This window comes from Triticum aestivum, chromosome 7B (assembly GCF_018294505.1).
Source record: "Triticum aestivum cultivar Chinese Spring chromosome 7B, IWGSC CS RefSeq v2.1, whole genome shotgun sequence".
Classification (NCBI taxonomy): domain Eukaryota; kingdom Viridiplantae; phylum Streptophyta; class Magnoliopsida; order Poales; family Poaceae; genus Triticum; species Triticum aestivum.
In genome coordinates, this window is record NC_057813.1 from 62,329,410 (window position 1) to 62,344,665 (window position 15,256).

Sequence of the window (15,256 nt, forward strand, 5' to 3'; positions counted from 1 at the left end):
AAGAGCGTCCCAGTACTAGAGAGATCTTGTTAAGCTTAGACCTACTTTCCAAAGCCTCGTCAAGTTTGTCGTTCACAATGGCAGATCCACTAGATTCTGGCTTGATTGGTGATGCGGCTCGACCATGTTGGCTAATGCTTTTCCTATTCTTTTTTCTTACTGTCCTGGCCCTGAGATCTCAATCTTTGAGCTCTCTTACAATAATTGGGACCTGCAACTCCGTCGCTCTCTCTCTCCTGAAGAGTTGGTTGACTGGCAGCACCTTGTTGCCTTCTTTCCTGTGCTCTCGGAGGAGGAGGACTCGGTGGTGTGGCCTCATTCTTCTTCTGGTCGTTTTTCGGTGAAACCGTTGTATGGTAAACTTATCTCGGGGTCTACCACTTCTAAATTCAAGTGGATCTGGAGGGCTCGCATCCCTCCTAAGGTCAAGATCTTTCTCTGGCAAGCTTCTCGCGGGCGTCTTTCGACTGGTGATCAGATCCGCAAACGCAATGGGCCTGGGTCTGATCGCTGTGCCCTCTGTGGGCTGAGAGAAGACACTATGCATGTTTTCTTCTCTTGTGTTTTGGCTAAATTATTCTGGTGCTGTATCAGATCTTGGTTGCATGTCGCCTGTACACCATCTTCCTTCTCAGAGCTTCGTATCTTGGTTAATATTCTGGTTGGGGCCTAGAGGAGGATTTTCTGGGTGTGCTTTGCTGCGATGTGCTGGTCTTTATGGATGACTAGAAACAAATTTACTATTGAGCATGTTTTCGCTGCTAAACCTGCTGACTGCTTATTTAAAACTTGTGTGTTCTTGCAGCAGTGGAGATTATTGATTAAGGAGGCGGATAGTGATGCGCTTGATATGATGATTTCCAAGATCCGGGCTTCTGCTATCTCCCTATCTCCAACCCGTGCCAACAATTAGGTTTGCTGGCCCTTTGTTTGGCGTCTCTAGTCCCTCCAGCCTGCGTGCCGTGTACTGGCCTGGGAGCCATGTATGCTACTTCTTCTGCTCGTTCGTGCTGGGTGGTACTCTAAATGATGTCTGTGTTGTCCGTTCTGGTTGTTTAACTCCGCCTGGTGGCTTTATTTATAAAGTCGGGCCTCGGCCTTTTATCTAAAAATAAAGGAGATCTACAACTATTCGGCACGTTGGTGAGTATGTTCACTCTGGAAACAGACTTTCGCCCCATTTTATAAGTAAAGCAATGAGCACGTCTATACAACAAATTCAAGTGCAACAAAGGGGAAAATAGTCTGCTAGGGCAACAACACAAAGATGCCCAAAAGGAAAATAAAACAACAAAGTGGCTGGGAGCTCAGTAGCCCTTAGGGCGAGGCAAGTCGGAGTGCGGCAACAGTCATCGCGCCCATCATGAGGCCAAGCCGGTCATGATCCGTCTATCTAGATAGCAGATGTCAGTGATGCAAAAATGCGAGGAATTTGAAGCTAGAGTCAGATGCACTCCTAAGAAACACCTGCTCAATAATCATCTTGTTGTGTGTCGCCTGTAGGGTGCATGCTAACGCCGCAAACACGAGTCAGAACAGACGTCTCTCCTTCCGAACTGGTTGGTCCGGGTTTGAAGGAACCTGGCCAGGTCTAGGGCCTCCCAGTGGGGCCCTAGATCCTCACGGACAAAGCTCCGAAGAAGTCATAACGCCGGGGATGAGAAGATGTGTGCTCCCATCTCTGGGACCACACAGAGGGGGCACAACTGATCCCCAGATTTGTGCCACTTGATCATCTCTGTCCCATATAGGAGATGATCCCATAGTAGTTGCCAAACAAAAACATGATCTCGAGAGGCAATTGTGCTTTCCACAAAGGAAAGGTCCACGAAAGAGACTACTGTCGACACAAAGAATGGTACACCTAGCCGAAAGAAAAGACCCTCTAAGGGGTCAACCGCCAAGATAAGGCGTCCGGATATCCAAGAGAATCAGTGGAGGGCAGCTCGCAAGTTATCCCAGTCCACGGTCACCACGGGCATAAATGTCCATCGAAGCTAGATGTTCCAATGGCCATTGTGGGAAGCCGTGGAGGCCAACACCATATGATTCGGGCAGACGCCGGCCTCTGGATGAGTCAAACTAAACAAGGATGGATCAATGTCCAATGGTAGTGCTGGTGCAGGAATGATTCTTAGGGATCATGAGGGTGCCACCCTCTTCAGTTCTTGCTGGCATCTCCATACATGGGATGATACCTTGGAGTCTGAAATTTTGACCCTCAAGGAAGGTATTTCATTAGCCTAAGAGTGAAGTAATCTGCCAATTGACACGGGGTCGGATTGCTTGAAGGCTGTCTCAATGATGCAGAGTGAAGAAATCAACATGTCTAAATATGCGTTCATGATTAGTGAGATCAAACGTAGTATGGGGGAACATAATTCTTGTATTACTCATATTCATCCTATCGATAATATGAGTAGCCACTTTATGGCTAACTTTGATAATTTGCAAGGCCAGACTGCTTTTTGGCTAGGATCTGGTGTAATGAAGGTCCTAAATATTTTCGAAAGAGAATGTAATTCTTAAATGTCTTGAGTAATACAAGTTTTATTTCATAAAAAGAGCTCATGTGCAGTAGTAGGAGGAGGAACAGGAGGAGCCTTCAGCGACGCTACCCGCAGTCGTGCACGACGGAGTCTCATCGCTACGTACACAACAAAAGAACACATGTGACAACTAAGAAAAAAACACATGTGACGCCATGCTAGTCAACGTTCTGTCCTATGAAGGGGATTACGAGCGCGTGCAGAGCAGGTACTAGGTACTGGGAGCGACACCAAATTAGGGACTTTAATTGATCTGTTCGAAACAAATTGGCCGGTTTTCTGTCCGTATCTATAATAACTAATTAGTTCATCCACACTAATTTATTTCTCATGACATGCAATCTATCCACCTCAGCAAACTGCCACACCGGCCATTATTTTCCCTTTTAACCAATTTTATCGGCATGTTATGTGTAGACTTAAACAGACCAAAGCCCAATGGTCTCAGTTGGCAAATAGAAGAAATTAAATTCAAAAGCGATTTGTCTCCTCGAATCCAACACAAGGGTTCGCTGGACAGAATGAAAACAATCCAGCGAAAGAGTACCATGCATGAATGGAAATCATGGGATGTTCGCGTACACCTACCATGTAGGAAAGCCTACGCTTTCTCAAATGTTAACCTCTTCCGCAGTTAACAAATCTGAGTGCATGCTGCGTCACCCGTGATGCACATAGTAGACCCACTAATATATATTCCTATTTCCATTGCTCTATCAGCCGTGCGTAGCTTCTATTAATCCTCTTTCAACAACTGCTCAGCTCAATTTGTGCTATATAAACAACAAGATGGAGGCTACACTTTCAGATTGAACTAGGAAGAACACATACACAAGACAGTAGTATACCAGCGCCAAACTGCAGCAAGCGATCGAAGAGGAAGAAAACGATGGCTGGTGAAGGAGATCTGCAGCTACTGGGCGGGTTGGTGAGTCCATTCACACTCCGGGTACGCATGGCGCTGCACGTCAAGGGTGTGAGCTACGAGTACCTCGAGCAGGACCTATGGGACAAGAGCGAGCTCCTCCTCGCGTCTAACCCGGTGCACAAAAAGGTCCCGGTGCTCATCCACGCCGGTAAGCCCATCTGCGAGTCGGTCGCCATCGTGCAGTACGTCGACGAGGTCTGGGCGAGCGCCCCCTCGCTCCTCCCCGCCGACCCCTACGACCGTGCCGTCACTCGCTTCTGCGCCGCCTATGTCGACGACGAGCTGTTCCCTGCCTGGCTAGCCATCCTGCGCGCCGCGACAGAGGAGGAGAGAGCGCAAAAGCTCGCCGCCACGCTCGCGGTGCTTGCGCCCATGGAGGAGGCCTTCTCCGCCTGCTCGGCCTTCTCATCCGGTGGCGACTCCATCGGGTACTTCGACCTCGCGCTCGGGTGCCAGCTCTTCTGGCTCGACGCGCTGAGGGAGATGTTCGACGTGATGGTCATCGACGATGGCAGGACCCCGCCCTTAGCCGCGTGGACCGAGAGGTTCCTGGAGACGGAGGCGGCCAAGATGGTGAAGCCGCCCATGAGCAGCATGCTGGAGTACGCCGGGCAGCTGCGAGAAAATCGGATATTTGCCACTTTGAATACGTGGCTTCTCCAAATTGCCACTCCCAAGATTGTCTTCACAGAATTGCCATCCAGCTCATCGGCTCCTTGATTACCATGCCATTTCTCTCCTTTCATCGATTTCTTTGTCTGTTTTACATTTATAAACATCGGAAAGTACCAGACTACCCCTGAGACAAAGGTACGTAACTGGGCATCCAATCGGCACTCAGTTTTTCTAGAACTCATCTAAATGAGATATAATTTGGTCTCATTCACCTTTTATAGCCATTGGATGTGATGTTATAAGATGCGTGTGTGCTGACGTGGGTTGTATCTGTTTTTATTTTCAAGGTGAATAAGACCAAATTATATCTCATCTAAATGAGTTCTAGGCACTCCCATCGGCACTTGAAGCGGGATGAGAGGGCGCTGCCAGCCATGGATATCGTGCGTGCCGCATCGCCAATTCCCTGGACGCCGCGTGCCCACGATTTCCTGGACACCGGAAAGCAGCGAGCCGCCGATCTCCTCGATGACACGTGCTGCGGATAGGATGAACTCGCCATGTGCCGCCGATCGCCTCAACGCGGCGTGCCGCTGATCGCATGAACACCGTGTGCCGCCGATCACCTAGACGCTGTGTGCTATGTATGCCTGGGCATGTGGCCGAATCTTTCTGGGCGGTATTATGCCTTTCGCTTGCTTTGTGTGCAAAAATCTATGGCGACCGATCTCTCTTTGCCAGCTCGTCAACAACGCTCTGCGTGCTCTGGACTGTGGTTCACCGTTCACGACGTATCAGCGGAGAAGATGTCGTCGGCCGGTAGTAGTTCACTACTTGCATGAATCTAACAAAACACAGTAACTCTGTTTCTCTACTGAACCTTGGATAAATTTCTCTTCCAGAAGACCACAGTGTCCGTGCACCGGCCAGTCTTCCAGACAAAATCTTATCGGCCGATGGCAGCTCCTCGGTGGCGACATGCCCATCTCCCTCCGCCTCCTCCCGTCCTCACGAGACGCGCCATCCCTCGTCATCCCAGTTGAGCGGCCCGGCAACCCGGACGGGTGGCGCAAGCGGCGAGCAGGGGACGGGCTGAGCGGCTATGGCACGCGGGAGGCAGGGCGAGCGGCGACGGCGGCCGGGGAAAGTGAGCAGCCAGCGGTCTAGTGGCGCGAGCTGCAACGGCGACCGGACGGGCGACGCTAGCAAGCGCTCTTACAGACAACGAGTAATTTTGCGGCTCAGTCGTTTCTTCTCGGTCGAGAACCAGATGCATAATCAGATGGAATACCCATGTTTGTGTACTTAGCCTTAGGGGTGGTTTGGTATTTTCTGTTGCCTATAAATGGAAAATTAAAAAGAAATCCAGTTAAAGGAGAGAAATGGCATGGTAATCAAGGCGTCAACAGGCTGAATGGCAATTTTGCAAAGCCAATCTTGAAAGTGGCAATTTTGAAAAGCCCTACATTCGAAGTGGCAAATATCTAATTTTCTCGGCAGCTGCGGGCTCGCTGGGCTGCTGATGATACCGCGGCCGCCAAGTAGGTGGGTCGGTGGAGCTTCTTGTGGTCGACCCACGTGTGAGATATGGCCAATGGTGTTGTTTTTTAAGGTTGCAATCGCGTGTCGTCAGTTTATTTTGTTTGCTTTCTAACATCATCGTCTTTCGTCAGTCTTCTTAGTTGTGTGTGTGAGAGACCCATTTTATCACGCCTGTCCGGTATGCAATAAATGGTCATTTGTATTGGTAGAGCTGTACAAATACAACCATACACTGGCAGAAGCGGTGGGCCAAGCGACTATTCCAACCAAAACATGTTTATGTTAGAACTAATTTTGATGTTTTGTATCTGCATATTTGTTTTAGGTTTTGCATATAGGGTAGATGGTCTAGAGTAGCTAGTCCGGTGTTGCTTCGACGAAGGCGTACTAAGAAGGCGAGATGCTGAACTGCCGTGAGATGCGGCGAGCACGGCGAGATGCCAACAGCAGTGTGAAGCTGCGGTGTTGCGTGAGGCAGCAAAGTCGTGTGGTGCGACAAGAGCATGGACGGCAAAGCGAACCGGCTGGTTGGATGGATTAGTTAGATGCATGCAAGTGGTTAGCCAGCTTCGTGGGTAAGTAGCACTACCAGAATTAACCCCTATGCCTACGGCCTAGGCCGTAGCGTAGCCCTGATTCCCGTCGGGATAGGCCTATGCCGAAGGTCCCCGTAGGCATAGGGCCGTCGGCATAATATACGTCGGCGTATCTCGGGATGCCGTCGGCATAGAAAAGCCGTCGGCATAGATGATTTACCGACGGTGTCCATACATCTATGCCGATGGCCAGGGCCGTCGGCAACATTCCACGCTAACGGTGACCGCCGTCAAGTGCTGCCCATAGAGGAGACGCCACGTGACAGGGCTATGCCTATGGCGTAGCCGTCGGCATAGATTTGAAACTATGCCTACGGCTAGGCCGTAGGCATAGCCCTGCCACGTGGCGGCGTCCACTAGCTCCGTGGGCACGGCTATGCCTACGGCGTAGCCGTCGGCATAGATTTGAAACTATGCCTACGGCTAGGCCATAGGCATAGCCCTGCCACGTGGCGGCGTCTACTAGCTTCATGGGCACGGCTATGCCTACAGCTTGGCTGTCAGCATATATCTAAAACTATGCCTACGGCTATGCCATAGGCATAGGTGCCAGGCTATGCCGACGGCCTAACTGTAGGCATAGTTTAGATATATGCCGACGGCCTAACTGTAGGCATAGGCTCCATGTGTCGTCCTCTGGTAGCTCATGGTAACCCTATGCCTACGGCTAAGTCGTAGGCATAGTTTCCGTCTGATTTTTTTTTTCTTTTTTCTGTTTGATTTCAATTCAAATTCACATGATATATATATATGATGAAATAGACATACACAACATATATAAGTATCATCCTCACAACAAACACCATCACAACAATATAAGTATCATGACAAACATAATCATCATCACAAACATAAGCATCTAAAGAAGCACACAAGTCATCTAAAAGACCACAAGTCATCTAAAAGACCATAAAAGACCGCAAGTCATCTAAAGAACACAAGTTTATGATCACCACCACCGTCACCCAAAGGCTTAAGTGCCAGGACATCCACCACCACCGCCAAGGTCATCACCGCCAAGTCCGCCGAAGCCTAGGTCATCACTGCTAGCGGCAGTGCTACCGCCAAGACCGCCGCCGCCTCCGTGGATAGGAGTGACCGGGCTCCGTGACTCGGGAGTGATGCCAAGACCAGCACCACCACCAACGGTAGATCCACCAGTTCCCTGGATGTTGAAAAGACATGTTAAGGGGATATATGATTGTGTTGAATAAACAGTATGCTTTGGGTGAATAGTCTGAGATGTACTAACCGGCGAGGGGCCAGGGTTCTCTGTCAGAAACTCCTCAAAAGTAAGAAGCACTGGTTGTGGTGGAGGAGATGGTGCTGGTTGCAATTGAGGAACCCTGCCGGCCGCCATTTCCTCAAGGAAGTGTTGCAACATGCGATCCCTCTGCTGATGGTATGCATGAAGGCTCTCGTGCCACACCATGGTCTCCTGACGTGTGTACTCCATGTAGGCCTACGGTATGACATGATGGAACTCACAAAACATCTCAATGCGGAAAATAAAGTGAGCAATGAAGATAAGAGGGAAAATACTTACAGAGTTCCGCTCAGCAATGAGGGACTGTGACTGCGCACTGGTCATGGACGTGCTCGTGCGCTGGCGCAGGCTCGGGTTGGTAGCTCGGAGCTGTGTGTAGGAGATAGAAGGAGTGATCACAGCATCCAGAAACGGCGACCGACCGTGCTTCTTCCCCATGCTCACCACCACCCTCTCGTCCATATCCGCCGCAATGGGGTCAGGTGTGCCAGGATGTAAACTCGGATACTGTCGTGGAATTGTCACGTCAGATGTCCTCGTGAAAGGACTTAGTTGTGGAGCCATCGCAACTAGGAAGCTTGAAGGGGTTAGTCGGGACAAAGGACACGAGAGATTTATACTAGTTCGGCCCCTTATGGTGAAGGTAAAGCCTACGTCTAGTTGGGTTGGTATTGATTGATGTTTCGATGACCAGGGAGCGAGATACGCTATGCCCGGCTCTCGATGAGTTGTTTCTTACCCTAAGCCGCCGGTGGGTCGTCCCCTTATATACACGGGTTGACGCCCTGCAGCTTACAGAGTCACAGCCGGCTTATAAACAGTGTTCGGCTCGATGACTAGTTAAATCTACCTTACGATACAAGTCATGCCATTATGGCGGTTTACTACGACGGGCCTTAAGTCGCCTGTGGGCCTTAGACCCTTTACTGAACCACCATCTTCATGCTTGGTCTTGGGCTTCTTTCTGGTGAGTCTTCTTGGCGTAACCCGGCCCCTCTTGGGCGGCTTACACAAATAGTTATATCCCCAACATTAGGCCCCAGGTTGATTTGAACCGGTTCATGTCAATCTTAAAATACCTTAAGAAATAAATCTTCAGTCTTCTGCCTGTGCAAAAGGTTTTCCTTAACCCGTCATGACGTCATCTTTTGGATCCGCATTAACCCGCCGTGATGTCATCTTTACTTAAATTCATTTTTTATTCCACCGTATCCTCCAACGGATCTTTGCTTTTACTGACTGTTCTGAAAACCGAGGCGTCGGGGCCGCTGGATAATAATGCTTATCTCCTCGTTTCTCGCGCCGTCTCAGTCAGCCCTTCCTTATAAATAGGCATGACCTAGGTCTTCTCCATTCTCCCCCTTCGGTCGTCTTCTTCCTCTCACTGTCCCTCTGCCGCTCGAGCTCCGCCGCCGCCGCCGTCGCAGATCTCCTCGTCCTCACCAACTCAGGCTGCTGCATCAACCTGATTTGACCAGAGAAACGCATCGAACCTCCACAGCAGACTGCATCTGTAAGTTTCTTCTTGTTCCTCAGATCCGCATTAGGCCCTCAAGCTCTTTGGTGTTCTTCGCTGTTCGTCAGCCCCCCTCGTAGATTTCATCACCACCGCCGTTTTTTCGATCTTGAAGATGGTATAAACCTGATGCGGTAGTTATTTCGCACCTATTTCAAACACATATAGGTCCCTTTCCATCGCACAGAGGCCCCGTTCGAACCCTTGAGCTGCATCTGTGCCAGTTCTAAGTCTAGAAATTTTCTTTTCAGAACAGTTGTTTGATCCAGAATAATAGCGGCAACTTGTGAAACATGTTTGTTTCACCCGAAAATAAAAACCACCTCTGTTGAATATGTTTAACCATGACTGTCCATGTGGCCGGTTTAAGTAAATAACATTGATCTGCCAACCTTACTTGCTTCTCTCAGACTTAAGAATATTCAATTGCTCTTGATATCTGTAGCGGCTTAAATATCACTGCGTAGTTGCCCATATATCATTAGGCCCCTTTTAAGCCGCCATCTTGAATAGATTTAAAATGTTTTCCTCCAGGTTAAATTTGAACCGGAACTTCTTATTTTGACATAGGCGTCAATTTACGTCATGGCACCTAAAGCAACCAAAGCTCCTGTGACCTGTAACTGGGTCCCATCCACAGTCACAAGAAGTAAACTGTCTGAATTTGTGAAGTCTGGTCATTTGCCTAAGAAGGAGGTCATGTCTTATCGTGCCCCTGACCCGTTCGAGGAGAGACCTCACCCCAAAGAAGGAGAGGTGATAATCTTTACAGATTATATGAGCCGGGGATTTGCTCAACCTGGTTCAAAATTCTTCAGGGATGTTTTGAATTTCTTTGACCTTAGACCTCAAGACATCGGGCCCAATTCCGTGTCAAATATTTGCAACTTCCAAGTCTTCTGCGAGGTGTACCTGGGAGAAGAGCCCAATCTGCTTCTGCTTAGAGAACTGTTCTACTTAAACCGGCAGAATGAACGTGCCAATGGGCCCAGTCTAGAACTTGGCGGCATCTCGATTCAGCGGCGGAGAGACTGCCTTTTTCCTTACGCTGAACTACCAAGTCATCCGAAGGATTGGAATCAAACATGGTTCTACTGCCAGGACACTTCTCCGGCTGGTGAGAACCCTCTGCTCGGCTTCCGCGCTCTGCGCCTTGAGTCAAATCACCCAATGTCGGATAAGTTAACCGCTGTTGAACGCCTACCACTTGCTCCTACCATCAAGATGATCAAAGCCCTTTTAGGCAATGACTTGAATGGTATTGACTTGGTCCGAGTCTGGGTCGCTTGGCGAGTGCTGCCGTTAAGCCGCCGCCCCGGCTTAATGTGCACTTACTCAGGCGAGAAGGATGATCCACAACGTCATAGTTCCGATGACTTGCCAGATGATGTGGTGGAGGCTACGACCCAAACTTTGCTGAAAGAGGGCACCGTGACTAGTAACGCCTTTGGCTTACTTCCTTTCTGCAAGAAGAACCCGGCCCCCGCAGTAAGTCATTAATCCTTCATGAATACTCTTTCAGTGCTTTACACCTTACTTTTACTCATAACCCTTTTATCTTCTCCATAGGCCGATGACAACTTCTGGAAGGTCAAGTATGACCATGAGGCCGCCAAACAAGCCAGAGCGGCCAAGAGAACCGAGAGGAAAGCTACAAAAACAGGAACTTCAAGGAAGAAGAATCCAAGTGCTTCAGACTTATTCAAATTGGACGACTCCTCTGATGATGAAGAAGAGGTAATTTCTAACTCCCTTGACTCTTTATCATTACCTTACTGACTTTAAATCTTTCCAGGAAGACACAGGGAACAACCAAGCTGTCGAGGAAGAGGTAACTATAATTTCCTCCGACTCCGAGCCTGTGCCGCGTCAGAAAATTCGAAGAGTAACCCGGAAAGTAAGATTTTCACATCCATTGGCTTACCAAGCAACATCAATTGGAAAGCCGAAGGCAGACTCGGACCATCAAGGACATTGAACTCTCCTCCGGCTTACCTGATGTAACCAGGAAGCGTCGGACTGAGGTTATCTCCGATTTACGTTCTGTTTTACCTTTGGCAGGTTTAATTCGTCAACCTCTCAATTCATCTGACTCCAATTATCAGGATACTTCTCCTTCCTCCGGCGAGTCTATGCAGTCTAACATGCCGACTTTCAAGACTGCCCCCGGGTAATGTAACTTTATTTACCTTAGGCTTTATCTTACTCATGCTTTTGTATTCATCCTTCTACCTTTGTTGGCAGCATGCAAGTGAACCCCAGTAAGAGGGAAAAGAAGAATAAGCCGTCCCAAGACCCGGTCGTGGCTGAACCGGAGCTTGGCACGGCTGCTCCTGACAGTTCCACCCATCAACCGCCGCCTGAACCAGCCTCTGACATTCCGGTGCCAACCTCTAACCCGCCCGTCGAAGATACTCTCAACAGTTCTGATAACCCGGAAGCTCCTAGCCTGGTCAAGACAAATGACCCGGAAGTTGAGATTCCAAGGTCTCAGTTTGTTAAGCTAGGGCGGCCCACTGTCCTTGCCAAATGCTCTGCTAAGGAGGAACTTACCGAACGCCGAAAGGCCAAGCTGGACATTACTGATTATACTCACTTAAGCATTGGAGACATAGTCTCGGGCTATCTGAATCAAGTGCATAACAGTCGTGACCTGGAAATTGACATGGTGAAACAAATACAACATAAATCTGAGGTATAACTTATGTTATTTTCCTGAATCTTACTTACTGTACCAGCCCCCAAGTCTATTGCTTATGAATAAATATGCTGTAGACTTAGAAAACTGCTTAACCCTGCGCTGTCCGGTTCAAAAAAGATGATATTTATTCCGGTTGTAACATGACAGCTTTGAACTTGCGCTTATACATTAGCCCCCAAGTGCCAAGTACCTTTGCTTGCAAAGTGCTTGCGACTTAATGTCATCTTACCATATGTCTTAACATAAACCGGACTTGTTAATTAAAATTCTTCAGCATACATTAGCCCCCAAGTGCCAAGTATCTTTGCTTGCAAAGTGCTTGGGACTTAATGTTACCTTACCATGATTTTGACTATAACCCGGCATCCATGCAGGCCAGCATAAGTAAATTTGAATCAGAAATTAATGATCTGAAGAGCCGTCTGACAGCTCAAGAGCTTGAAATTCAAAAAGCCAACTCCAAGTTTGAATTCAGCGTCTCTGAAAAAGAGAAATTGAAGAAGGATTTTGAGGCAGAGAAGAAAATCTGGGCTGATGAAAAGGCTTCATTGGTGACCCGGGCCGAAACGGCAGAGGCATCACTTGCAGAAGCAACAACCGAGCTGTCCGACTTAAAGCGCCAGATATCTCAAATGGTCTCAGCCATCTTCGGTAAGTTACTGTACATAACCTCAAACCTTGTAATCCTTCCTTTGATGACTATTGTAATCGTGATCCCCGGCTCACTTTATGTTTGCAAACACAGACCCCAGGAGCACAAACCTCAAGCAGAACATGCTGATCAAATTAAAGGCGGTTTATACTCTAGTGGAGCAACTGTACACCGGGTCACAACGTGCTTTGGCCGTTGTAGCTTTATCAAATACCACTCCCCACCTTCTGCAAGACGTGCTGAAGTGTCTCGCTGTGCTACCTCAGCGGATCCAGGATTTAAGGCGGGCGTCTTCAAGAGCCGGGGCCGTAGCCGCGTTGAGCCGGGCAAAGGCATGGATTCCAGAACTAGACCCGGCCGACCTCGCTCTTGGATACCCGAGTCTGAAAGAGGATGGTACCATTTTTGATGATCAAGATTTCACCGCCTGCGTCAAAGATATACGTCCCGTGGCTACCCTCATTGGGAACGACACTGACCTTACGAAGTATTCGCCGGGCTATGACAGTGAGAACCGGAGAATTCCAAATACTCCATATGATCAAGTCAGCCTGATCCCTCCAACTCGTAAGCATACTTTTGCCCCTGAAGTGGACCCAGCCGGTTTAATAGATGATGAATGTCGGTGTCAAAACCGGCGGATCTCGGGTAGGGGGTCCCGAACTGTGCATCTAGGCGGATGGTAACAGGAGACAAGGGACACGATGTTTTTACCCAGGTTCGGGCCCTCTTGATGGAGGTAAAACCCTACTCCTGCTTGATTAATATTGATGATATGGGTAGTACAAGAGTAGATCTACCACGAGATCGGAGTGGCTAAACCCTAGAATCTAGCCTATGGTATGATTGTTGTTCGTCCCACGGACTAAAACTCTCCGGTTTATATAGACACCGGAGAGGGCTAGGGTTACACAGAGTCGGTTACAATGGGAGGAGATCTTCATATCGTATCGCCAAGCTTGCCTTCCACGCCAAGGAATGTCCCATCCGGACATGGGACGGAGTCTTCAATCTTGTATCTTCATAGTCCGGGAGTCCGGCCAAAGGTCATAGTCCGGCTAGCCGGACACCCCCTAATCCAGGACTCCCTCAATGAAGCTGAGTTTGAAGCCTTGAGTGGCATTGACTGGGCCTCGTCAACCTTCCAGGACAAAGCAACCGACGGAGAGGCGGAGAAGGATAACCCAGAATCTTCAAACCCGCCGAAGGAGTGAACCGCCAGGCATTTGATGACTTTGCAAAAAACAATGCTTCATTTATTCAGACTCGGGGAGTCTTGTAATAGGGTAGAAAATATATCTCAATTTTTGTCATGCCTTCGCGCATGTTTATGGTGCTTAATACTTTCGTAAGCCGCAATCGCTATATATTTCCAGCTTATGTTGATCGTTTATTTCCTTGATGTTAAATTTTGCTTGCCTTATCCTGCGATCCCTTTGGTAATCTCGACTGCTTATATGACCTTCACCCTGCGGTTAAATTCAACTCCTGAAAGTCGGAACATGTAATGTTCACCTGGCACTTAACAACCTGGGGTGATCAATATTAAGCCGAAAGAACAAAAAACCACCTCATAGTGCTTTCAAATAAGGTCTCAAAGTAGTCAAGTAATTATACTTATGACATATAATGGATAACAAACAATATTCAAAGGCTTCTGATTCGAATACGATCAGTAAACCGCTCCAAAGGGGTTAAGCTAAGATTCAGATACGATCATATAGCCCCAGTGGCTTTGGCGATGCCGATCAAGTGGGTATCGACAGCTGTGTTCTCTTTGGTTCGAATACGACCTATGTTTGAACAGGAAGCCCCCAAGTGACCATAAGAGTTGTTTAATGACGCTGATTCGAATACGATCCATGTCAGACCCAAAGGGGTTAAGCTATGATTCAAATATGATCAAGAAGCCCCGAAGTGGGTTTGGCAGTATGCCGATCAAATGGGTATTGACAGCTATGTTCTCTTTGGTTCAAATACGACCTATGTTTGAACAGGAAGCCCCCAAATGATCATGGCTAGATTCAGATATGATCATAAGCCGGACCAAAAGGAAAGCCGGATTCAGGTATGATCCGCTCCCTGTTGGTTGTTTTCACCACCTGATAAAGAAGACATATACACTTTTGAAGATAAAAAGGACAGAGGTCCTGCTTTATTGCTTTATATAATATATACACTGTCAAAATATGTACATTTTGAGAGCTGGTGGCTTAAGTATAGTAAGGCCGGAGATGGGCGATATTCCACGGCCGGCGGGTCTCTTCCTCCGACTTACGTGAGTCTTTGTGCTCTCGAACATCGATGAGGTAGTATGACCCGTTGTGCAGATTCTTGCTGACCACAAAAGGTCCTTCCCAAGGTGGGGATAGCTTGTGCATATCAGACTGATCCTGGATGAGCCGGAGTACCAAATCACCTTCCTGAAAAGTTCTGCTCCTAACCCGACGGCTATGATAGCGGTGCAGGTCTTGTTGATAAATTGCCGAGCGAGCTATTGCCAAGTATCGCTCCTCATCCAACAAGTCAAGTGCATCCTGACGAACTTTTTCGTTGTCAGCCTCAACGTAAGCCGCCACGCGGGGTGAATCGTGCCGGATGTCACTTGGCAGGACTGCCTCTGCCCCATACACCATGACGAAAGGTGTGTAGCCTGTAGATCTGTTAGGCATAGTGTTGATGCTCCACAATACAGAGGGTAACTCCTCCACCCAACAACCCAGAGTCCGCTGTAAGGGGACAAAGAGTCGGGGCTTGATACCCTTCAGGATCTCTTGATTAGCTCTTTCTGCTTGACCATTGGATTGAGGATGAGCAACAGCCGAGACATCAAGCCGGATATGCTCTCGTTGACAGAACTCTTCCATGGCACCCTTGGAGAGATTAGTGC

At 48.5% G+C, this 15,256-nt stretch overlaps 1 protein-coding gene across 1 annotated transcript; it reads left to right on the plus strand.

The window, feature by feature from the left end:
• The first annotated feature begins 3,438 nt into the window (after positions 1-3,438).
• LOC123155707 (probable glutathione S-transferase GSTU6) lies at positions 3,439-4,271 on the plus strand. Its single transcript, XM_044573856.1, has one exon. It carries the CDS (start codon positions 3,439-3,441, stop codon positions 4,195-4,197), a length of 759 nt encoding a protein of 252 aa, XP_044429791.1. The 3' UTR covers positions 4,198-4,271.
• Positions 4,272-15,256: the final 10,985 nt, after the last annotated feature.

What these genes read in the sequence shown, in the direction of transcription:
- LOC123155707 (XM_044573856.1), top strand. Translation starts at nt 3,439, where the DNA reads ATGGCTGGTGAAGGAGATCTGCAGCTACTGGGCGGGTTGGTGAGTCCA.